Source organism: Paroedura picta, chromosome 1 (assembly GCF_049243985.1).
Source record: "Paroedura picta isolate Pp20150507F chromosome 1, Ppicta_v3.0, whole genome shotgun sequence".
NCBI classification, from domain to species: domain Eukaryota; kingdom Metazoa; phylum Chordata; class Lepidosauria; order Squamata; family Gekkonidae; genus Paroedura; species Paroedura picta.
Genome location: NC_135369.1, coordinates 112,633,630 through 112,657,753, shown reverse-complemented (window position 1 = coordinate 112,657,753; position 24,124 = coordinate 112,633,630). Strand labels below are relative to the sequence as shown.

The 24,124-nt window shown below is 41.6% G+C and overlaps 1 protein-coding gene across 21 annotated transcripts in view; it reads right to left on the bottom strand.

The window, feature by feature from the left end:
- PTPRK (protein tyrosine phosphatase receptor type K) overlaps positions 1 to 24,124 on the bottom strand; it is a 533,907-nt gene that overhangs the window by 342,067 nt on the left and 167,716 nt on the right. For 20 of the 21 annotated variants that reach the window (XM_077353420.1, XM_077353429.1, XM_077353439.1 and 17 more), the window contains exon 3: positions 3,531 to 3,802. The exons of the other annotated variant lie outside the window; for it this stretch is intronic. In XM_077353420.1, coding sequence (XP_077209535.1) covers positions 3,531 to 3,802 — 272 coding nt within the window. The remainder of the gene's footprint in view (positions 1 to 3,530; positions 3,803 to 24,124) is intronic. 21 annotated transcript variants of the gene reach the window in all.

Sequence of the window (24,124 nt, the reverse complement as noted above, 5' to 3'; positions counted from 1 at the left end):
TCACTATATTTTGTGTGATATTGCATGGTTTTTATAAAATTATGACATAATTTTTGGTTTTTGTTATCATAGAAAATAACCTTCTGAATACCAGTGACAGGAGAGCAACAAGAGGAGCTTGCAGCACTTCTGGTTGAACACTGTGTGGATCAGAATTCTTGTCTAGATTAACCCTTAGTCTTAACACATTTACCACTGACATACCTCCTGCATGAACTATAATGAAATCTAAATAAAATTCACTGCACAAAATCTGTTTACTTTGAACAATGAGATCTCTCCACTTTCACTAAAGCTGAAAAGACAGTGTACTGAAAATCAACCAAGATGAAACTGAGCTTGGCTGCTCTCCCTTCAACTCCCCACTGGCTGCCATTTCACACCCCAGATAATCTGTTGCCAAGATAGATGTTCCAAGCTCAACTACACTCATGTGGGGCAGCAAATTCCCAGAACTTACTTCAATCTTTCCCAGCAGGATCAATGTCTATTAAGCGAGGATGATAATAGCAAACTCTGCCAGACAATTACAAGGAATTCACACATGTGCCAATTTCAAGGCAATTATTTCCAAGCAAAAAATGCTTCCCTCTCCCTTTCCTGGCACCTATCTACCAACTGCAAGTTAAACATTCTATTTTTCAAGTTAATTATTTTGAGAGCATAAAAGAGGAGGTAAATGACACTATAACCTTGATGTCACATCCTACATGTGTAAATATAGCAAACAGATGGCTATCATACAAGTCTGGCTTACCTATGTAGCTCATGGAGATGCAAATGAGAAGGCAAGCATGGAAAATGTGTGTGTTACCTTATACTACAGTTGTTCATAATGAGGGTCTTGCTATGGTTTTCAAAATACCTGTTTTATTTTATAATTCAACTCTTATAAGTAAACTCACAGCTGTATGAAACACATACTGAATTCCTCTAGTGTTTGCTCTATAGGCTAACATGCAATCAACAAAGTTGGTGAACTGGAACATTGTCACAAAGTACTGCAGCTAAACAAAGACAACATTCATACTGTACTCTGTCGTGTAACACAACATTAAAAGTAGTATTGTAAAGAAATGACAACATCCCTTCCCCAATCAATGCTTTTTAAGCAGCTGTGTTGACCTCATGCTCTTAAAGCAAGCACTCACAAAAGGTTACCAAAAAAAGGACTACACTGTTAAGAGCTTATGACCTACTTCTTATTTAACAAAGAAAAATAGGAGATGGATTAAGATGGGTAGCTATGTTGGTCTTAATCAATAGAAAAAAGTTTGAGTCCAGTGGCATGTTTAAGACCAACAAAAAGTTTAATTCGGGGTATAAGAATCAACCTTTGTTGATCTTAAACGTGCCACTGGACTAAAACTTTGTTCTAGAATATATGTTTAACATTCTCTCAGTACTACCTTTAATATGCTCTTAAACAAAGCATTAAATCACACGGGGTACAAAAAGTAAAGTTCTTGTGTACAATACTAATACTATTATAATCTTATATTTTGGTGACAAATCAAAGCTTTAATATATCAACTTCTGCCTCTCCACAATATGTTTCATACTCTTATACACCTTAGTACAAAGGGACATAAAGGATGCTAATACAAAGCACATGACAAGGAACAAGATACACAGCAGATCGTCAGTCATATAGCTAAAGCATCTTGAGGCAGGAAATGTTACTGGAGGACAAAAGAAAGTGGATGGGAAACGTGCTAATCATCCTCCTCTCCTAATAACTGATGGCAGTTTACTACTCCTGAAACAGTCCATTTTCTGCTTGAAAACAAATGTCAAGCTGCCATGTTGTGTTGTGAATTGTTACTTGATTGTTGTGATGTTGTATTGAAACTTGTATAATGTTCCATATAAAGTTATATAATGTTCCATGTAAACTGCCCAGAGCTGTAAACAATAGGCGGCATAAAAATCCAAATAAATAAATAAATAACATACATTTCACAGAATCATAGAATCATAGAGTTGGAAGGGGCCATACAGGCCATCTAGTCCAACCCCCTGCTCAATGCAGGATCAGCCCAAAGCATCCAAAAGCATCCAAGAAAAGTGTGTATCCAACCTTTGCTTAAAGACTGCCAGTGAGGGGGAGCTCACCACCTCCTTAGGCAGCCTATTCCACTGCTGAACTACTTTGACTGTGAATTTTTTTTCCTGATATCTAGCCTATATAGTTGAACTTGTAGTTTAAACCCATTACTGCACTTCCTTTCCTTTGCAGCCAACAGAAACAGCGTATTCCCCATCCAGTAGGCATGCTTTTCATTTTTCTGACCCAGATGTAGAACTTTACACTTATTTTTATTAAATTGCATCTTGTTCTCATTTGCCCATTTTTCCATTGTATTCAGATCTCGTTGAACTCTGTTTCTATCTTCTGGAGTATTTGCCAGTCCTCCCAATTTGGCGTAATCTGCAAACTTGATGAGTAGTCTCTTCACCCCCTCATCTAGATCATTAATAAATATGTTCAAAAGTACTGGACCGAGCACCGAGCCCTGAGGTACCCCGCTACTCACCTCCCTCCAGTCTGATGAAACACCACTGACAACAAATGGTCTCCAGTTTTTCAGAAACCACTGGCATCATGGATATTCAGATGGATTTTAAAGGACACAATGGAGTAAATTTTGCAGATATGGGAGAAGGCTGTTCCAGACTCAACCTTTTTAGGACAACATATCATAAAACGAGACTGGAAGAATGGAATCTCTCTGGCTACAGAACATCAGCTGTGTTTATTTAAAATAGTGAGGAAGAGCTAAGTTAAAGATATAGTCCAGGAAAAGTAACACATAATCTTACCTGTAAAACATCATGTTTAAAAATTAGAGATTCCAAAGTTCGGATTCAAGGGAATGCACCCTGCCAGGGACACAGCTGAAGAATATTTGAATCCCTTTACTACACAGACAGAGCCTCTTGTGGCACAGAGTGGTAAGGCAGCCACCTGAAAGCTTTGCCCATGAGGCTGGGAGTTCAATCCCGGCAGCCGGCTCAAGGTTGACTCAGCCTTCCATCCTTCCAAGGTCAGTAAAATGAGCACCCAGCTTGCTGGGGGGTAAACGGTAAAGACTGGGGAAGGCACTGGCAAACCACCCCGTATTTAGTCTGCCATGAAAACGCTAGAGGGCATCACCCCAAGGGTCAGACATGACTCGGTGCTTGCACAGGGGATACCTTTACCTTTACTATACAGACATACACACAGAGCAAATTAATTTGGCCAGACGGAAAGCAAGAAATACCCTATGATGATAATTTCAATTTCTAAAAATAGATTGAGATGCATGCTGTGTTCCTGAAATGCATCATCCGATTCACCCACAAGTTTTTTGTTCTCCTACAACCCAGAATGGTAGACAAAAGCAATGACCTACATGTTCCAATCACTGAAAACTCACAATATGATGCTCATTCTCCAGCAGTCATTTCAGACATTATGTCATCAGGAATTTAAAGGATGATTAATACTGAACAGAAATACAATTAAAAATTTATTCCTGGCTCACCTGGTATTCATTTGGCCAAAAGGTGCTCACAGCCAACTCTGCTCGCAGCCAGTCTTTGCCAGTGGATCCTGTCACATTCCAAATGGGATTAGCCAGAGGTCCCTTGTTCACCCTCACCAAGATGTTCAGAGTTCCAGGGTTTGCTCCTTTCTTACTGTACAATAGGTAGCTGAAATCAATACAGTGAGTATCATTTTCTTTCATTGTAGGAAGCTGGAGTCGAGCCTTTTCTCCATGGCTATGATGTGAAGACTCCACTATCATGTAGGAGCCTGTCAAAATATTTAAAAAGATAAACATAGAGGTGCAAGTCAGCTCATTCAGGGGAAAAAGGAATGGAAGCAGAATTTGTGATACAATAATGCAACTAACTGTTAGTAACAATTCTGTGAACTATAAAATAATATGCACTGCAAGGAATAAATTAACTTCCTAAATAACATATGCCCCATAATATAAGAAAAGGCACTTTTAAAGGTGTTTATTACAACTTAAGTAAATCAGCTATAGGCATCTTTAAATAATGCATGCAGAATGTATTGAGCCACGAACCTATAAACTTAAGGTAAAGGATAGCTGGCATTGGGAAGATCTTTTTCTAGCTAAGACCCTGGAGAGAAGATGCCAGACAAAAATAAAAATGTACAGAGCTAGAAAGACCAATTATCTGACTCGTATGTGACAATTTTATATCTGTTCACATCAGAACTACAGCAAAATATAACAATACTTAAACTATGACTGGGTTTGGAATTACATATTGAATCCCAATTTTAGGGGAAAGTTAAAGCAAGCTCCTCCTGCCTAAATATTACATTTATTTATTTATTAAACTTTTATACTGCCGTTCCCTTAGGCTCACAGCAGTTTACAAGATAAAAATTGCAATAAAACCCATAGTTAACCTTCTCAAATAAAACAAATAAATCATGTTATCCATATTTGTGAGCATTTAAATTCTGCCCTGTTGTCTCTGACATTACTATGTCAGATGTTTATGTGGTTGTATAGTAAGTTTCTAAAGAAACTAGTCCACCTATGCCTGGCACAATACTGTAAAAGAAGGGCCCCATGGTTCTGTCCTCAAATATGTGTTTCAAAGAAAATTGTTTATAATACATTATGGGGACATAAACTTCCAAAAGTTTCTTTAAATTTATATTCAATGAGGCTGACATGCCAGCCAGCATTCTAGAGAGGTATATTATCTACTCTTGAAAATGTACTTCAGGTAATGCAAGATAGATTGCTGAGAGGTTATTGCTCAATGAAAATACAAAATAGGTCAGTGAGAGACAGAAAAATCAACATTTATTTCGTTTGTTTACAAACCTTTTAATTGCCCTCCAGGCAATTCAGCACTGCTAAGGTAATGTCTAATAGTATAGACAGCAATAGCTTACAGCTTCGAAACACATTTCTAAAGTTTTATTATTGACATGCAATTATCTTTTATTTGTGCATCTAAGTGCAATTTTTTTAAAGAAAAGCTGTGAAAGTTCAACAACTGGTTTACATACACATTTGATTAACCAAACACTACCAAATAAAGTGCCCCCTTCAAGGATCGCTGCCTTGTTGTGGCAAGGGGGCTTGCGTAGTTCAGTGAAGCTATGAGCTATACCGTGCAGGGCCACCCAAGACGGACAGGTCATAGCTGAGAGCTCTGACAAAAGGTGATCCACTGGAGAAGGAAATGGCAAACCACTCCAGTATCTTTGCCATGAAAACTCTATGGACAGTTCCAATAGGCATAACGATATGACGCTGGAAGATGAGCCCCTCAGGTCGGAAGGTGTCCAATATGCTACTGGGGATGAGCAGACGGCTAGTACGAGTAGCGCCAGAATGAATGAAGCGGCTGGGCCAAAGCCGAAAGGACGCTCAGTTGTGGAAGTAACTGGTGGCGAAAAGACAGTCCGATGCTGTAAAGATTTTTATTCCATAGGAACCTGGAACGTCAGATCCATGAATCAAGGCAAGCTGGACGTGGTTAAACAAGAAATGACAAGACTGAACATCGACATTTTAGGAATCAGTGAACTAAAATGGACAGGAATGGGTGAATTTAATTCAGATGACCATCAGGTATACTACTGTGGACAAGAATCTCGCAGAAGAAATGGAGTAGCCTTCATAATCAATAAGAGAGTAGGAAAAGCAGTCTTGGGATACAATCCCCAAAATGACAGAATGATCTCAGTTCGAATCCAAGGCAAACCATTCAACATCACAGTGATCCAGGTCTACGCCCCAACCACTGCTGCTGAAGAGGATGAAGTTGATCAGTTCTATGAAGCCCTACAACACCTTCTAGAAGCAACACCCAAAAATGATGTGCTTATCATCATGGGGGATTGGAATGGTAAAGTAGGAAGCCAAAAGATAACCGGGATAACAGGCAAGTTTGGCCTTGGAGTACACAATGAAGCAGGGCACAGGCTGGTAGAATTTTGTCAAGAGAATACAATGGTCATAGCAAACACTCTTTTCCAGCAACCCAAGAGACGACTCTACACATGGACATCACCAGACGGTCAACACAGAAATCAGATTGACTATGTGCTCTGTAGCCAAAGATGGAAAAGTTCTATCCAGTCAATAAAAACAAGACCAGGAGCTGATTGTGGTTCAGATCATGAGCTTCTTGTTGCAAAATTTAGGCTTAAATTGAAGAAAGTAGGGAAAAGCACTAGGCCACTCAGGTATGAACTAAATCATATCCCCGACGAATACACAGTGGAGGTGACAAATAGATTTAAGGAATTAGATCTGATAGACAGAGTGCCTGAAGAACTATGGACGGAGGTTCGCAACATTGTACAAGAGGTAGCAACTAAAACCATCCCAAAGAAAAAGAAATGCAAGAAATCAAAATGGCTGTCTGAGGAAGCTTTACAAATAGCTAAGGAGAGAAGGGAAGTGAAAGGCAAGGGAGAAAGAGAAAGATACACCCAACTGAATGCAGAATTCCAGAGAAAAGCTAGAAGAGATAAGAATGCCTTCTTAAATGAACAGTGCAAACAAATAGAAGAAAACAATAGAATCGGGAGGACCAGAGATCTTTTCAAGAAAATTGGAGATATGAAGAGAACGTTTCATGCAAAGATGGGTATGATAAGGGACCAAAATGGTAGGGACCTCACAGAAGCAGAAGAGATTAAACAAAGGTGGCAAAATTATACAGAAGAACTATACAAGAGCGAGCTTAACATCCCTGATGACCACAATGGGGTAGTTACTGACCTGGAGCCAGACATCCTGGAATGTGAAGTCAAATGGGCCTTAGGAAGTCTGAGTAACAATAAAGCTAGTGGTGGTGACAGCATTCCAGTTGAACTATTCAAAATCTTAAAGGACGATGCAGTAAAAGTGCTACACTCAATATGCCAGCAAATTTGGAAAACTCAACAATGGCCACAGGATTGGAAAAGGTCAGTTTACATTCCAATCCCAAAGAAGGGCAATGCCAAAGAATGTTCAAACTACCGCACCATTGCACTAATTTCTCATGCTAGCAAAGTTATGCTCAAAATCCTACAAGCTAGGCTCCAGCAATATGTGGACCGAGAACTTCCAGAAGTACAGGCAGGATTTCGAAGAGGCAGAGGAACTAGAGATCAAATTGCCAACATACGCTGGATCATGGAGAAAGCTAGGGAGTACCAGAAGAACGTCTACTTCTGCTTCATTGACTATGCTAAAGCCTTTGATTGTGTGGAACACAACAAATTGTGGCAAGTTCTTAAAGAGATGGGAATACCAGAGCATCTTATTTGTCTCTTGAGAAATTTATATGCAGGTCAAGAAGCAACAGTGAGAACTGAACATGGAATCACTGACTGGTTCAAAATTGAGAAAGGAGTTCGGCAAGGCTGTATACTGTCGCCTTGCCTATTTAACTTGTATGCAGAGCACATCATGAGAACTGCGGGATTAGAGGAGTCACAAATTGGGATCAAGATTGCAGGGAGGAATATCAACAACCTCAGATATGCAGATGATACTACTCTAATGGCAGAAAGTGAAGAGGAACTAAAGATCCTGTTGATGCGGGTGAAGGAGGAGAGTGCAAAAGTTGGCTTGAAACTCAACATCAAGAAAACAAAGATCATGGCATCCGGCCCTCTCAATTCCTGGCAAATAGAAGGGGAAGAAATGGAGATAGTGACAGATTTTATTTTCCTGGGCTCCAAGATCACTGCAGATGGGGACTGCAGCAAAGAAATTAAAAGACGCTTGCTCCTGGGGAGGAAAGCTATGGCAAATCTAGACAGCATCCTAAAAAGCAGAGACATCACCCTGCCAACAAAAGTGCGTTTAGTCAAAGCTATGGTCTTCCCAGTTGCAATGTATGGCTGCGAAAGTTGGACCATAAGGAAGGCCGAGCGTCAAAGAATTGAGGCTTTTGAACTCTGGTGCTGGAGAAGACTCTTGCGAGTCCCTTGGACTGCAAGGCGAACAAACCGGTCAGTCCTAGAGGAGATCAGCCCTGACTGCTCTTTAGAAGGCCAGATCCTGAAGATGAAACTCAAATATTTTGGCCACCTCATGAGAAGGAAGGACTCCCTGGAGAAGAGCCTAATGCTGGGAGCGATCGAGGGCAAAAGAAGAAGGGGACGACAGAGAATGAGGTGGCTGGATGGAGTCACTGAAGCAGTAGGTGCAAACTTAAATGGACTCCAGGGAATGGTAGAGGACAGGAAGGCCTGGAGGATCATTGTCCATGGGGTCGCGATTGGTCGGACACGACTTCGCACATAACAACAACAACAACCAAATAAAGTGAGGAAGTGAAAGAAAACCCGGCAAGAATATATTGTCTAATAAGCCAGTTTTTAGTGCTTATTTCTGAAAATGAACTGGCACCATGATATTTATGTTCTCAATTATTGACAGTTGTGCCAAAGAACTGATCACAAATGACTCAGTGTGGTGCATTAACCATTTCCTGAAGTGGCTGCTTCAGAGTCCTACAATCACTATACTTGAGTGTCCCACTGTAAAAGCCTTCGTAGCACAATTCTTTCACCAGACCAATTCCTTGTTCCCTAAGTGTAAATGAAAGATAATGGTGAACCAAGAGATCCTGTAATTATTTTATCTTGCGTCTCTTTTAATCCAGATATTGAAACAGATCATATCCAGTGTCAAGCGATATTTCCATTGCCAAATGCACTCAACTCAGTCACGAGGGTAACAGAATTAATTATGTACACGGGAGTTCCCCCATCAAGTTATTTTTGTGATAAACGTTGTGTCAGGCCCCTTCCGTGGCTCTGAGTGGGTCCCTTCGTCGCCCAACCTCTGAACCCCTGAACCCTTTTCCCTGGGACAGGAGCAGGGATGAGGGGTTATCCCACTCTGGCCCGTAGTCTGAGTCACCTGGGCTCCACTTGCTCTCACCGGCAGCCTCCTCCAGAGTCAATAAAACACTAGAACACTTTCCAGATGCTTGAGTGCTCTTTTATTGTTCCCGTCACACAGCCTACTGCTTCACTTTCCCTTCTCTCTCCTACCCCCTTTCCCAGCCTTTTCTCCTCCTTTTATCTGTGTTTCTTGCTTCCTGTTTCCTCCTCTCCGCTGGGTGCCCAAGGAGTCATAAACCCCACCCCTTCCCTGTGCTCCGTGTTCAGCGTCTTTCCCCAAACCCACCCTCTGTCCTTTCCTGGTTGCGGGTGAGCTCGTCTGGCCAGCAGGCCTCGTGCCCCGGCATCTTCTGCTGTGCTGCCCTGCCTGGTGTCAGTCACTGCCACTCTCATGGGGCCTCATCCGTCTGCTGGCCCTCTAGACCCTCCCCTCAGTTAGAGTGCCCAAATAGAATGGGATGTCTTCAAAGTAAAGGGTGAACTGGAAAAGAACACCGTGACACAGTGATCCAGGCAACAGTCATTCCAGAATGGGTTTCTGTAACTCACTTTACGTGGACCTGTCCTTGTCCTTGACCCAGAAACTACAATTAGTGCGAAATTCTGCTGCTAGGATTCATCATATAGAGGCCACATTCAGCCAGTGCTGAGGCAGCTACATTAATTACCAGTTCAATACTTTATCAGGTTCAAGGTTTTGGTCTTGATCTTTAAGGTCATTTGCATTCTGGGCCAAATGTATTTGTGGGACTGTCTTACTCCCTATGCCCCCTGCAATTCATGGAGGTATGAATTGGTTGGAAACCCCTGGCGCACAGTTAGTGCACATGGCCTTGGCCCCGGTCTGGTAGAATCATAGAGTTGGAAGGGGCCATACAGGTCATCTAGTCCAACCCCCTGCTCAACGCAGGATCAGCCCTAGCATGAGCTCCTGTAAGAGCTGAGGATCCGGATGGAACTGACTCAGTTTCACAGCAGAGCTCTACTACTGGGCTTCTGGTTGAGGCCAGGCAGAGGAAGATCTGCTCCATTTCTGGTGCTCCAACTTTACATTATTTCCTGGATAGATAGCAAGTGGTTGCAGGATTAGAGCAGGGCGGGGGTTCTAGGAGGGGGAAGGGTGGGGGTTATTGGTTGCTTTATGGCTGTTTGAAATATATTTTATCATATGTTGTAAGCCGCTTTGAGCTAGTTGGCTAGGAGTGGTGGCCTAGAAATGAATTAGTTAATTAATTAAATAAATACAATCCACCCTAGACCCTGAAAAGATACTGTAAACAAGATGGTTGTGCTTCAGGAACATCGCCTTCAGAGCGAATCCTTTGAAACTAACTGTTCTTTTAGGCTCATCTAAATCACTGTTCAATACCATAATTATAAAAGCAGGTTGCAATTGTAGTATATTTCATGGGCTTTCTTGTGCATTCTAAATCTGCTGCCACTTTTGACCAAAGCTGTAGTATACTGAAAGAAAGAAATTTACTTTTACCATATCTACAAAGTATTACTCATGTAATCTTCCATTCTAACAGTCAAAGTGGTACAATACAAGTATTATTACTTAGAAAATGTATAGACCAGCTGATTTATTGTCCATGAAGCTTTATTGTGAAGACACGATTATGCTACTTTGTATTTAACATAAATGTATAATGTTTTCATATATTTTGCAACATATATTATAAAAAGTCATAAAATACTTGACAAAGAAAGCAATTTTAAACCAAACCCATTTATTCAACATCCTACAAAAAAGCATGGACTATCATCATTACCACTATTCAATAGAATGCATCCCACAATTTAAGTCCTCTTGCTCCTTATTCTGTTACTCCCATGAAATCATGGCAGGAATTTAATCTACTATCAGAAAAAAATCTTCTTAGATACATTTGATCAAAAGGCTAGATAATCTCTTTTTAATATAGAAATCCTTCTATTTCATTTTCTGTTTAAAACTTACCTAACTTAAGTAAAGTTATCACTAGGGCTATGATCCAGCTCTATCTGAGCCAAAAAAAATAGTTGGAAAATACCTTATTGGTATATATCAACTATATTTTTCAGCTGGACAGCTGGGAATATTCGGGATTATCCAGGAAAACAGGATGACTCACCCATAAACTGAGTTGCACACAGTTACAAATGTACCATTAAAACCTAATCCCACCCTCAAAATTTACACAACAGAACTAACAGTCAAGTCTCTAGCCTTGCCTATAAATCTGAAATCTGTAGGCGGTATGAAATCATATACAGAATTGTTTTTCAGGAAGATTTTTTTTTAAAAATAGCTAATGTGTTTTAATGGGAAAAAGTTCCCCATGGAAAAAAAATTCCCTTTTGGGTAAGCTCCAATAACATTAACAAACTTCTGCACCCCCATAAAACAAAAATGACAAAGAGAGGGGGGAAAGATAGAGATAAAGGGGAAATAAGATGGAGACTGAGGAAGACAATTCAGTGACACGTAAATGGTGATGGGAGCTAAAGTTTTCAAGTGCTTCCTTAGCCATGACTCTAAAAAAATTGCCTCACATTCACAAAACATTTTGCACTCCACTGGAAGTTAGAGGAGGAAGAAACAACTATAAACCTTAATAAGGAAGACATTCTAGAGCAGGATTTCTCAATCAGGGTTTTGTGAAATCCTGGGGTTTCTTGATGGCCCTGGAAGGATTTCCTGAATGAGTGGTCATGTCAGCCTGACTCTGTTTTATGTGAAACTGCCCTGAGCCTTTGGGAGGGCTGTATATAAATAAGTAAGCAAGTAAATAAATAAATAATGGCCAATTATGGGCCTGGAGGGGGTGGGAAAGGGAAGGGCTTTAGGAGGGTGTGTACAAAGTTATGCTACCCAACCATTGCACAACTGCGCCCCTTCTGGGGTTTCTGAAAGCCTGAAGAATGTTTCAGGGGTTTCTCAAGGGTAAAAAGGTTAAGAAAGGCTGTTGTAGAATCTTGTGTCAACTGCAGCAAAGTCCTACTCTTCACAACTAATAGATATTCTTTCCTCTTAGAGGTTAGATATGTTTGCATTAGCTGTGTTGTATTTTAATGGGTGCTGGTTACTGTGTAACCATTGATATGTTTTAATGTTTTACTGTTTTATTGTGAGCCATCTCAAGCCAGTACCTAGTACCAGGAGAGGCAGGATATGAATGAATGAATGAATGAATGAATGAATGAATGAATGAATGTTACTTCCAGGAAAGACTAGAAGTGACATAGTGGATGTTCTGATATTTACAGAAGCTCTCTGGTAAAACCACGAGTTCCGGGTATGCAAAGTACTGACCCAAGTTTCTCTTAAGTTGCCAGCTCCAGCCTGACAACCCTATGCCTAGTGAATTTTCTTTCAAAGCCTTTTTTTTTTTTTTTTTGACATGACCACTCATTCAGGAAATCCTTCCAGGGCCAGAAAAGTAGAAGATATTTTCCAAACAAAGGTTATTTTTTTCCCTAGAGGGAGGTTGCTATTTTGGACAATCCCTCCCTCCAAATGTCATTTCTCACTGTGAAAAGCAAGCTGCACAAACGTTCCATAAAGCTTTAGTTTTTTAAAAAATCCATTACCTAATAAAAATAACTTCAGAAAAGTATTTATGAAGCAATCACTGCAACTGGCTAAGAATACTTTGACAGTACTTTACAACACACTTGAGGGAAATTAGAAGATGACTAACGCACAAAGCTTTAAATTCTAGCAGATAACACTGCATTTTGCAAGAAAAAATTAAAAACAACTACAAATTTATCAATGCTAGATATATTTACAACATCCCAAGTTACTAGATGCAAGTATTGACTTGCTACAACAGTTCAACCAGCTTTAAATTCCAGTACTGTGAAAACTAGTGTGAATATCTGAGAGATGAATGTATTTGTGTATTTGTATCCATTACACAATCCCATTTTAACCTACCGTATTTGCCGGCGTATAAGACGACTGGGTGTATAAGACGACCCCCCAACATTTCCATTCAAAATATAGAGCTTGTTACATTACATTACAATACTATGGGCCACTATGGGCAGCTATGTCTATCCCAACTGAAGTGCACCCGGCATATAGGATGACCCCCCCCCCACTTGGAGGCATGTTTTTCAGGGGGGGGGAAGTAGTCTTATACGCCAGCAAATACTGTACTTGAACTTTTCTGAAAAAGACTGTATATTCTGCTCAGTTTGGTGAACGGTCACCAACCTCTGTGGGGGAGGCAGACACCCCTCAGAATTACAACTGACCTATACACAACAGGGTTCAGTTCCTCTGGAGAAAAATGGCTACTTTGGAGGGTGCATTATATTGTATTAACCATCTCCAACTTCCACCCGCAAATCTCCAGAATTTCCAAAACCAAAGCTAGTGAACATAGTTTGAGGCTTCACTGTACTAACTCACAGAAGAGTGCACAAAAACAAGTAGTATCCTTTAGAAATGTCAGTAATTTAATTTATCATATATTGTAATCAAATGTTTTCCTCTGACTGTACAGTATTAAAGTAACACTTGAGACTACCTGCAATATTTTCCTTCTCACAGATACTATATATACAGAATAATGCTACATAAATTATTCTTGATTTTAAACGTACAAGTATCTGGATGGATTGCACTCTTAGCTATCCAAAGAGAAGATCTTGATGAGAATATCTATGAGTGGGGACTAGATTCCAAGTCCTGATCTATGGTTGCATGAAACCTCCTCTTGGACTGCCTTGTTTGGACAGGCCCGAGCATGCACTGACCTATATCTGCCTGACTTTCCTCCTTCCAGGGGAGGGAGGGAAGAGGGGGAGTGATTTCTAATACAGGATATAAATCTTCCATGAACACTGGGAGAAACAGGAATAAAACTGTGGTGAAGATCTCTTAATTCCTCCCATGTTGCTTGCCTAAGGAAGACCATAGTCTGGAGGGCACTGAAATGATCCCGAGGGATCTAACATTACCACTTTTTATCAGAGCTGCATAGGCCAAGCAGTATGCATCAAGCCTGGATTGTGATCCCATTCCACAGTGCCTGTCTGGGATGTTAAAAAGGCATGAGTGTCTTCAGGATGATGCTTCCCATCCTCTTTTGTTGTCTCTTGAAGTGAGTGATTCCCCTGAGAAGGTAGCCCCACTGAAACAGATCACTAAAAATGGCTCCCATTGTAACCCTGTTGGCTCAAACTGGTTGTTGACCTTGGCACATGTATGCACTTTGTTTTTGCACACTTTTTCTTTTTTCAGGGGGGCTGGCCATGGCTGGAGAAGGCCACATCAGAGCCACGTCTTCAACAGCAGTCCCCTGTGTTGAAGTATTTGCGACAAAGAAAAAGTCTCACAGCTAATAAATCACATGTATTTTCTCAATATATTTGGTAGCTATTACATACTTCAATTGTGAATTCATAAAGAAGAGTGTGTGAATGGATGTCATATTTGTGAAGCATTAAAAGGACCTTTCCATCTTTCTTCCATGCCAAGCTACACCGGATGCAATCAAACACACACTTAGGCCCATTATGCACGGCCGCCGAAACGGCGATTTCGAGACACATGGAAAGCGCGGAGGGGGAAGACGCAAAGCAAACCGCTTACACATGGGACGGGACGCAATGGCGGCAAATCCCAGAGTAACCAATTATGCACGCAACGACCCCAGCGGCACTTCTGGTTGCGCCCTGGTCGCTCGGAAACTCCGTTTTCTTCCGCGTTTCATTAACGCGGCTTTTTCAGCGGCATGCAGCCGGCGCCATGCGTTATCGGTGATTTTAGGCGACGCCATTCCACCCAGAATGCGGACCTTCCCCTCCGTGCATAATGGGCCTTAGTGATGCCACACACAAATCAAGGTGAGAAAAGACAGCTGTTCAAGTCTCTAAAATTCAGCAAATAACCCAAGAGATACAGAATTGTCTAGATTTCATTGGCTTCTCTAAAATAAGGACTGTGGAAGCAAAATCTAATGAACATAGGCAAGACTGTGTTTCAATGCTCCCTCAAAATCAGTAGACTACGGCTATACAAGTTGGTGGGTCCACAGAACTATACTAATTGCTTTAGCAGACTAATTATGCACTAGCAATTACCTAAATAAACCACTCTATTAATTCATCAAGAAAATTGGTCTGTTTGCGCTTTTCTTCCTTGTTCAACAAAAACAAGAGCAAAGTAGTCTTGGAGTCAGACACAAGAGTCAACTATATATAGAGGCCTGACTCACTTTTCATAGTCACCAATATTCTTAGCACAGGGCAATTTCATACTTGATGCCAAGGCAAACCTGGACTTGCTACTGAATGTGCATATATTCAAAGGTGATCTAAAATGTAGCTCGTTGACTGGTGTACAGTATGTGTTTGCAAATGTATTTACTGAAATTACATATTATACTTTTAGTCCCATGAAAAAATACGAATTATCCATAGCCTGGATAATGCCTATTTTTTCATGGAACTGTGATATCACAAGAAATTGACGGTTTGATAGGATATTATACTTTTAGGCACTGTCAATCATTATCTACATATAGTGGCCTCCAGATACACAAAGACAAAATGATAATTAGGAACAAACATTTATGAACTCTGTCTGAATTTCTAATGAGAAATACAGAAATGTTTTGAAAAATATAAATACAGAAAGAGCCAAGTCCAGGGTTAAGGAGGTAAAAGGAGCTTGTATTTCTACTTAACTGTATTACCATAACTGTAACTGTATTACTGCAGGTCAGATTCCCGGTAAATCCAGCCCTGTTACTTGCTCCTTGTCTTAGCTGTATAATCAACTATAGGACACTGATTAATTGCTGACTTTAAAGAAGGGTGCCTCACAAGACATGGCTCACAGTCTAGACAGTTATATGACGCCCAAAGTTGTTATGTGCATGTGGTCAAGAGGCAAAGAACTCTTTTAATCACTATGTTGCTTGAGCTTAATTTAAGATCCACTGTATTTATTACATTTTCAGTGATCCAATACTAATTACTTGATGTATGCACTTGACAAGCTCCACTAATTAAAGAGAAAACTATAGCCATCTTTGAGAAACTTAATAATCTGCAGTCAACTGTAAAGAGTTATAGGTTGAACAGAAGTCCAACACGATTGAAGCAAATCACTGGACACTGTTATTGCTTTTACCGAATGAAATCACAAAAGCAAAATAACCCCCCCCCCTCAAATTTTCCATATTATCAGGTCATATCCATACATCCTACAGTATGTTTCTTAATAATCTGAGTTGTCCTGTACTTTTTCCAGTTCTGTAATATTTCAGAAGACTGACATCATAGCTTTCTTATAGTGGCCATACTGATTTTTCTTCAGGTTTTGTTCTTTGTTTATGCAAAATAATCCTGTTTTAAATAACCATTTTTACTAATTTACCCAGGATAGCTGTCAGGCTAATAGCACACCAATATCCTGATTTCTTTTGGGACACCTTAAAAAAAAAAAAAAAACCCTCAGTGTAACATTTGTTACACACCATTTGTCTGGCAGAAAGGCTAGTTTTAGTATGATAATACAACTAGTTTTTCAGCCTTTAATAAAATCTGGGAGAAATCAGCATTATTTTGGAGGCTTTCAAGATTTCACTCACTCATGGGACTCCACTAGGCAGTTCAGGAACTTTTTTTTCTGCTTACCTAAGACAATGGTTTTAGCGCATCTGTCAAGAGCCAAAGAACTACATATTGGTATCAAGTAAGAGAGGGAGAAATCTTTGTTTTTCTGAAAACTGGATGTCTATGTACTATTTTTTAATGTAATAATCCATTCGTATTGGTAGCTTAAGCTTTCTTTGACATCATCAAGAAAGAGAAAGCAATATTTCAGAATTTTGAAGATTTTCACATTACCATTCTAAACTGCATGTTCTTTGAGTAAAGTGATACATAGATGGGGGTTTCATACAGCAATTTTTCTCCTTAATAAGCCATCTCTGAAGCGCTAAGGTAATTTCAAACACTGCCACTTTTCATCCGCCCTTTTTGCTCTGCAATCTTCCTTGAAGTTTTTTTTTTAATGTTCTAAGTTGGGTGCTATAGTACTAATTTATTTATTTATTTATTATATTTATATTCAGCCCTCCCCGAAGGCTCAGGGCGGTTCACATAAAACTGAAACAATACAGATAACTTAGTTTAACAATAATACAGTGAATGACAAGCAACATAGTAGAACAATAGAATAATATGGAGAACATTAAATTAACACATACTGATAGCCCATTGAATGGGGCAGAACTGTAGTGGGTGCCATAGGAAGGAGGCTCAGGTAGAAGGCCCAAGGGAAGAGGTGGTTCGGGTTGACCTCAACCGAATGCCTGGTGGAGGAGCTCCCTTTTGCAGGCCCTGCAGAACAGTTCAAGTTCCGTCAGGGCTCTGATCTCTTCTGGGAGCTCGTTCCACTTGATGTGCGCCAGGATGGAGAAAGCGAGCTTGAGGTCAAGCAAGCTTCCAGGGGGCCAGGGATCACCAGAAAGTTGGAAGTGCTGGAGCGTAAAGCTCCTTGGGGGTGTAAGCAGAGAGGCGATCCCTCAGGTACAGTGGGCCCAGACCACATATGGCCTTAAAGGTGATAGCCAGGACCTTTAGTCTGATCTGGAATTCAACCGGAAGCCAGTGCAGCTGCTAGAGGATGGAATGGATGTGGGACCTCTGAGGTGTTGCTGTGAGGACCCTGGCAGCTGAGTTCTGGATCAAAGTCAAGGGCAGGCCTCCATAGAGCAAGTTGCAGAAGTCCAGTCTAGAGGTGACTGTTGCATGGGTCACTGTGGCTAGGCGTTCCAGAGCCCAGAAGAGCATTAATATTTTGGCTTGGACCGTTTATGCACTGGAGGTTTCATGCCAGGCTGCAGGCAGGGGTTTTAGTCGTGGCAGGTTACCCCACCTCTTCCTGCACCCACATGGGGGAGCATTTGGCCTGGTGCACCTCATCTGCCCCCGATTTGTGCTCCTGCACGGGAGCCCGGGCAGTGAAGTTCTCAGTGCATAATCGGTCTTGATGAAGGCGGTAGAAAGCCAGGAAGTGCTGCGGACATTTTAAACAGCATACTACAGTAATTAAGAAGCACAAGAAAATGGGAGAAAGCAGTTTTTCTCAAAAGCAGCTCAACCACGCTATGCTAAGCTGACCCTAGCAGGTTTGTATGAACAGGCAAATAAATTCCACTAGCAGGCGAATACTAAAACAGGTCTGTCTGAAATCATGGGGGGAAATCCATTAGCAACCAGTTATGAAAAGAGAATACAAAGGCAGTTTGAAAATGACCTTTTCTAATTTGAACTATATCTTGTGAACCAAATGACTAATTTCAAATTTTAAAGCACTTTGAGAAGCTATTAAATTCACCTACAAATAACTAATAGCAATACTGCCATTTATCCATTATTGCTTTTGTGATCTAAGGGGGAAAAATCTATTCCCCACATTTTAAAAAAGTTTATACCATATGTCATTTTCCGTAATCCAGGCAGTCACCTAAAGTATTTCAGCCTTTAATAAAAGTCAGATGACTCACGCTGACCAAAGTGGACAGGATACTAGCAACAGCAAGGGCAACCACATGCCCACTGGACCCTTGCCCATCTTGGCTCTTTTTAAAAGCTGGAATAAGGATAAAGGGCCCCGTCCGGGAGATAATCAACCTATCTCTTACAACGGGAGAATTCCGGGAGGGATTGAAAGAGGCTTTGGTACACCCACTGCTGAAAAAATATCTCTAGATCCACGAGAGCCTAATAACTACCAACCCGTCTCGCATCTAGCGTTTCTGGGGAAGATGATAGAAAGGGCAGTCGCAAACTAACTTATGGAATACCTGGAAGAAGCTTCAGTCCTAGACCCATCCCAGTCAGGTTTCTGGCCTGGCCATAGGGTAGAGACAGTGCTAGTCGCCCTGACGGACAACCTCCCTCACCAGTTGAACTGAGGCGGGTCAGCACTGCTGATATTACTAGACCTCTCAGCAGCATTCATGAGCTTCCAGCTCGCCGCCTCATCGATGCCAGAATACGAGGGACAGCCCTTCAATGGCTGATCTCCTTCCTTTGGGATCGTGGACAGAGGGTTGCAATAGGAGAGAGAACATCAGACCACAGACAACTTACTTGTGGAGTCCCACAGGGAGCGGTCCTCTCTCCTATTCTATTCAACATCATGTGCCCTCTCGCACAACTGGTATGGAAGTTTGGGCTGGGTTGCCATAAATATGCAGATGACACCCAGCTCTTCGTCCTGATGGATGGCCGCCCTGACTCTCCCCCAGAACCATTAGCCAGCTGCCTGGAAGAAGTGACAAGATGGCTCAAGCAGAGTCGTCTGAAACTCAATCCCTCATAGATGGAGGTCCTGTAGCTGGTAGGAAGGGCCCATGCAAGGAAGTGTGGCTGCGTGCCCTGGATGGTGTGCAGCTCTCTATGGCTTACTCTGCCAGGAATCTAGGCATGATTCTGGAAGCCCAGATCACAAAGGTAGCGCAGTTGGCATTCTACCATCTCCGCCAAGCCAAGCTACTAGCGCCCTACCTGGCCCTGGAACACTTAGCCGCAGTGATCCATGCGATGGTCACCTCTAGACTGGACTTTTATAACTCGCTCTATGCAGGCCTGCCCTTAGCCTTGACCCGGAAACTACAGCTGGTTCAAAATGCAGCGGCCCATTCTCTACCAAATGCAATGGTTGCCAGTTGAATTCTGGATCAGACTAAAGGTTCTGGTAATTACCTTCAAGGCCATATGCAGTCAGGGCCCAGTGTACCTGAGGGATCGCCTCCCCGCCTATGCCCCCAAAAGAGCTCTGCGCTCCACCGCTACCAACCAGCTATGGGTCCCTGGCCCTAAAGAGGTCCGCCTGGTCTCGATCAGGACCAGAGCATTTCCTGTTCTGGCCCCCACCTAGTGGAATGAGCTCCCGGAGGAGATCAGGGCCCTGAAGGAGCTTAAACAGTTCTGCAGGGCCTGCAAAAAGGAGCCAGGCATTTGATTGAGACCAGACATAACCAACAGCATCTGAAGGGCCCCTGCTCCCCCCTGCCCCCCTCAGAACTCCACCAGTATACTCTGGACCTGTTTGCACTGTTGTTTATACTGTTATATTGTTATATGGTTACAACTATTAGTTATTATTGTACAGTTATCCTCATGTTATAGACTGTTTCATGTACTGTTCTTATGTTCTTATGTAAACTGCCCTGAGCCTCCGGGGAGGGCGGCAAATAAACAAACAAACAAACAAACAAACAAAAGTATATTAGATAAGTAAAAAAATGTTTTTCCTTTCCAATGAGTTATACCATGAAGGAATTCATAACATGAGAAAATCATTCATTTGGAGTTCATCCTCCAAAAGCAGCCATTTTCTCCAGATAAACTGATTTCTGTCACCCGGAGCTCAATTCTAATTTCAGGAGATCTCCAGGCCCTACCTTGAGGTTCACAATCCTACATTATCATAATTTTATTAATACAGTTCACTTTTATGATTCATTAGGAATGAACTGTTCAATAGGCTTCAAGTGATACGTATGACTGCTCTGACCCCCAGATTGATTGGGTCCATGTACTCTTATGATGTTAATATTGTAAACGATTCAAATAAAAAAAAACATTCATTTTGCACTATAAAATGAGTTTCCTTGATCCTAACATATATATTGCTTACTGATAAAGGAAACTTCTGTATCCTGACAGTATCTCAATGTCCAAACTGGAAAAAGAATATCAGCTTCTAAAGAATGAGTTACTGCAGTCAAAATCTATACAATGTAGCCCTGTCGGCATTGCAAATAAGGAATGGTGTTCATAATTTTAAAAAATTTCTCTGAGCCCTGGAATCTGAACATGTCAGAAGGTGATTACAGTTATTGCAACATCTATTACAAAATATATTACCAAATTCTTATACACAATAGTCACTAGAACACAGAAGATGGGAAATAGTCCTGCAAATGTTTGCAGGCTTGTCCTTTCCTTTGGTCACGACCTGATAAACTCTGTTACTAGTGGCAAGACAAGGGCCAACCTCTGACCCCCAACTACTTACGTTGCCAATAAAGTGACCTAACAGAAAATGTAGAACTCATTAAGATCCTACACCAGCTTGGTCACAGCATTTCACACTCCCAGCTTCAAGAGACTGACACAGATCTCTGCATTCAAATACTTGCAATGGGAAAAGGAGATGTTGCCCTTCCAGCTAACATTTACAATGGAATTCCTATCACGTTGACTTGGAACAATATGGATCGGCTAGAGGGCATCAGAGTCAATAGAGCTGCCATCTAACCACAGAACATTAGGCCTCATTTGCTCAAATCAATCTAGCATGATGAAAAACAAGAACACAATCATTTCTAGCCAGTATTTGTTACCAATGGCAAAATGGAAGGTCCACCAATAACTTTTAACGTGAAGGCAGATATCATTCTGCCATGCTTTTGATAAGAACCTTACATGGCTTCTGGTATGCATGTAAAACCATGAACACATGTAGCTGAACAGGATTTAACATACTTGTCTGTAGTGATGTCACAGTTGTGCAGGACAACACTGCTATTTGCGAGCAACAAATGCTCCTGAAATTAAAATATTAACTGAAGTTCTAATCAGTCTATTGATGTCAAGCATCTTCAAAAATTATCCAAGATAGTTTGTGAAGCAGTTGATGTAAGCAGGGCTAGAGAGAAGGTGTGCTCATGGGCTACAGCAGGACCAAGGGAGCATGGCCAGCCAGGCAGGGGAGGGAAGCCACCCCAGCCCCCAGGACTCTTAGCACAAAGACCCACCTGGGAAGGCACAGCCTATGGGGAATGGCCCTGGAATAGCCTGAAGGCAGGAGTGCCTGTCCTGGATAATGGCCTAGAAAGAGAGTGAGAACAGGTAGCAAGGAAAGTGGGGTGGGCCAAGTAGCCTTGGTTGGGGCTGATTGGGAAGAAGGAGCCAGGAAACAAGGAGAGGATAAAAAGATAAAGGGGAGAAGGGGGGGTTGTTATGATGTGAGAAGAAGCACAGGTTGAGAGCAAGACAGAAAGGAAGACAGCCAACCTTCTCCAATAAAGCTCTGCATGCCTGCACAGGCATCTTAACTGGTTCCACATCCATCTTCTTTTGGGTCCAGCAGGGCATGGAGCCACAACACCAGAGGGTTCTCCCCCAGCATCACAGACACTTCACAAACTTTTAATTTATGATGCACTCAAGCAGCTAGCGTGGCAGGGTTTCATATCATGATTGGCAGACTGTCCTTGAGAAGACAACTGATCTGTCCCACAAATTATATTGAGAAGTTCACAGTCCTGACTAAGGCTGCCAGCTCTCCCCAACCCCCGGGGCACTGGCGTTTGGGGGGAAGAGTGCTGCCAGCAACAGATTAGGAAAATCCTGAAGATTTAGGAGCGGAGCCTGAGGACAGGAGCTTCAGTGGGGTACACTGCTATAGAGTCCACATTTCAAAAAATCTTTCTCCTCCAGGAGAACTGATCTCTATAGTCTGGAGAGCAATTGTAATTCTGGAGGATTCCCAAGCCCCAACTGGAGGCTGGCATCCTTTATCCTGACTTTTATTCTGTGCTTTATAATGTCATGTTTATTGTGCATCAGGCATAAATGTAGTCTTTTGTGATATTTTGGTGAATTCTGCTTTCAGAGTCAGGGACCATATGCTGTGGTTCTTTGAAACAGCTTATTCTAGAAAAAAAATTGTTTTAATTATTAATATACCACATTCCTAAAGGCAAACCCAAAGTAAACATATGACAATTTTTTCTTCCACTTAAAAGCTAGTGAATAGCGTAAATTATCTCTGCAATTCATCCCCAAGTCCATACAATTTATTGATCAGGTTTTCTCAGTAAAAATATAAGAAAAGTCCTGCAGAATCAAACCAGTAGTTCATCAATTCCAACATCTTATACATACAAGCAGCCAGCCAGATGCCCCATGGAGCCAAATGACAAAGCATTGAGGCCATGGCCTTGAATGACTGCTAATAAAGAACTGGGCCAAAACATACACTTATAAAAATATAGAAGACATTCCCATTCACATAAGTATGTATCCACGATTTGCACTTCCACCTAGCCTGGTGGAATGAGCTCCCGGAAGAGCTGAGGGTCCTGACGGAGCTATTACAGTTCCACGGGGCTTGCAAAATGGAGCTCTTTAACCCGGCATTTGGATGAGGCAGGCTATGGAAGATCTGGGTCCCTCCTCCAATGGCCCCTAACGGCCTTTATGGCCCTAAATGCCCATCCACCTTCGGCAACCTCCTGAAGGTGGTAGACGGCGTATACTGGGACTGGTTGGGAAATTGGGGAGAGTATTGGTTTTTGGACACTGTGGGTTGCCTTGTTTTATTGTCTTTTTCTAAACTGCCATGAGCCACCATTGTCCAAGAGTGGGGGTCAATAAATCGAAATATCAAACAAACAAACAAACAAACAAATACTACCACTCAAGATGCACCCCCATGCAGCCCTGTCAGAGCCCTGCCAGTAAATCTCAACTGTTCCTGAGGACCCCTCCCATCAGAACTGTTGGTAAAGGAGGGAAGGGGAAATTCTAAAGCTGCCAAGAGCACAGTGTTTCTATTAATTAACACACCGGGAGGGCAGTGGTATCCCAGCACTCAAAGTCACTCATGATTTTTTTTAAAAAATGGGAAAAGGTGGGCAAAATAGGCATTCAGGTGAGATAAATGCCAGAAAAAAGATGTACAAATTTGCTTCATATTTTTCTCTCCCAAATAATCAAAGAATGGAAAATGTATTCAGCTGGCCACGAATTTTGCAATTTCATTCACTGTTCTCAGACCCAATCAAATTCCAAACAGACATACATTTGCAAAGCCTCTGACTTTTACCAAGGGAAACCATTTTTGAAGCTGATACTTTTAAGGAGAATCCCAAGTATTTTTTTCCACAAGCACACCACACACTGTTTTGTGCTAAGCTTTTGTTTGCTGACAGGCTACTGGGTTTTCAAGAAAAATTTAGAACTAAGAAAACTGCAAGCACTGCATATTAAATCAGTGGTTTAAACAGAATACAGAATGTGCTGCAACCAAGACTGCTGAGCTGTTCGGTGCTGCACTGTTGTACACTGTCTTATATATCATATATATCCTCTTAAATGAATAATATCAGATACACTACAAAGGTTTTTAAGGCATGTTTTGAGGGCACTGGAGGTTCTGACTCTAGAGGGGCCAAGCTTAAAGCCTAATTTTCT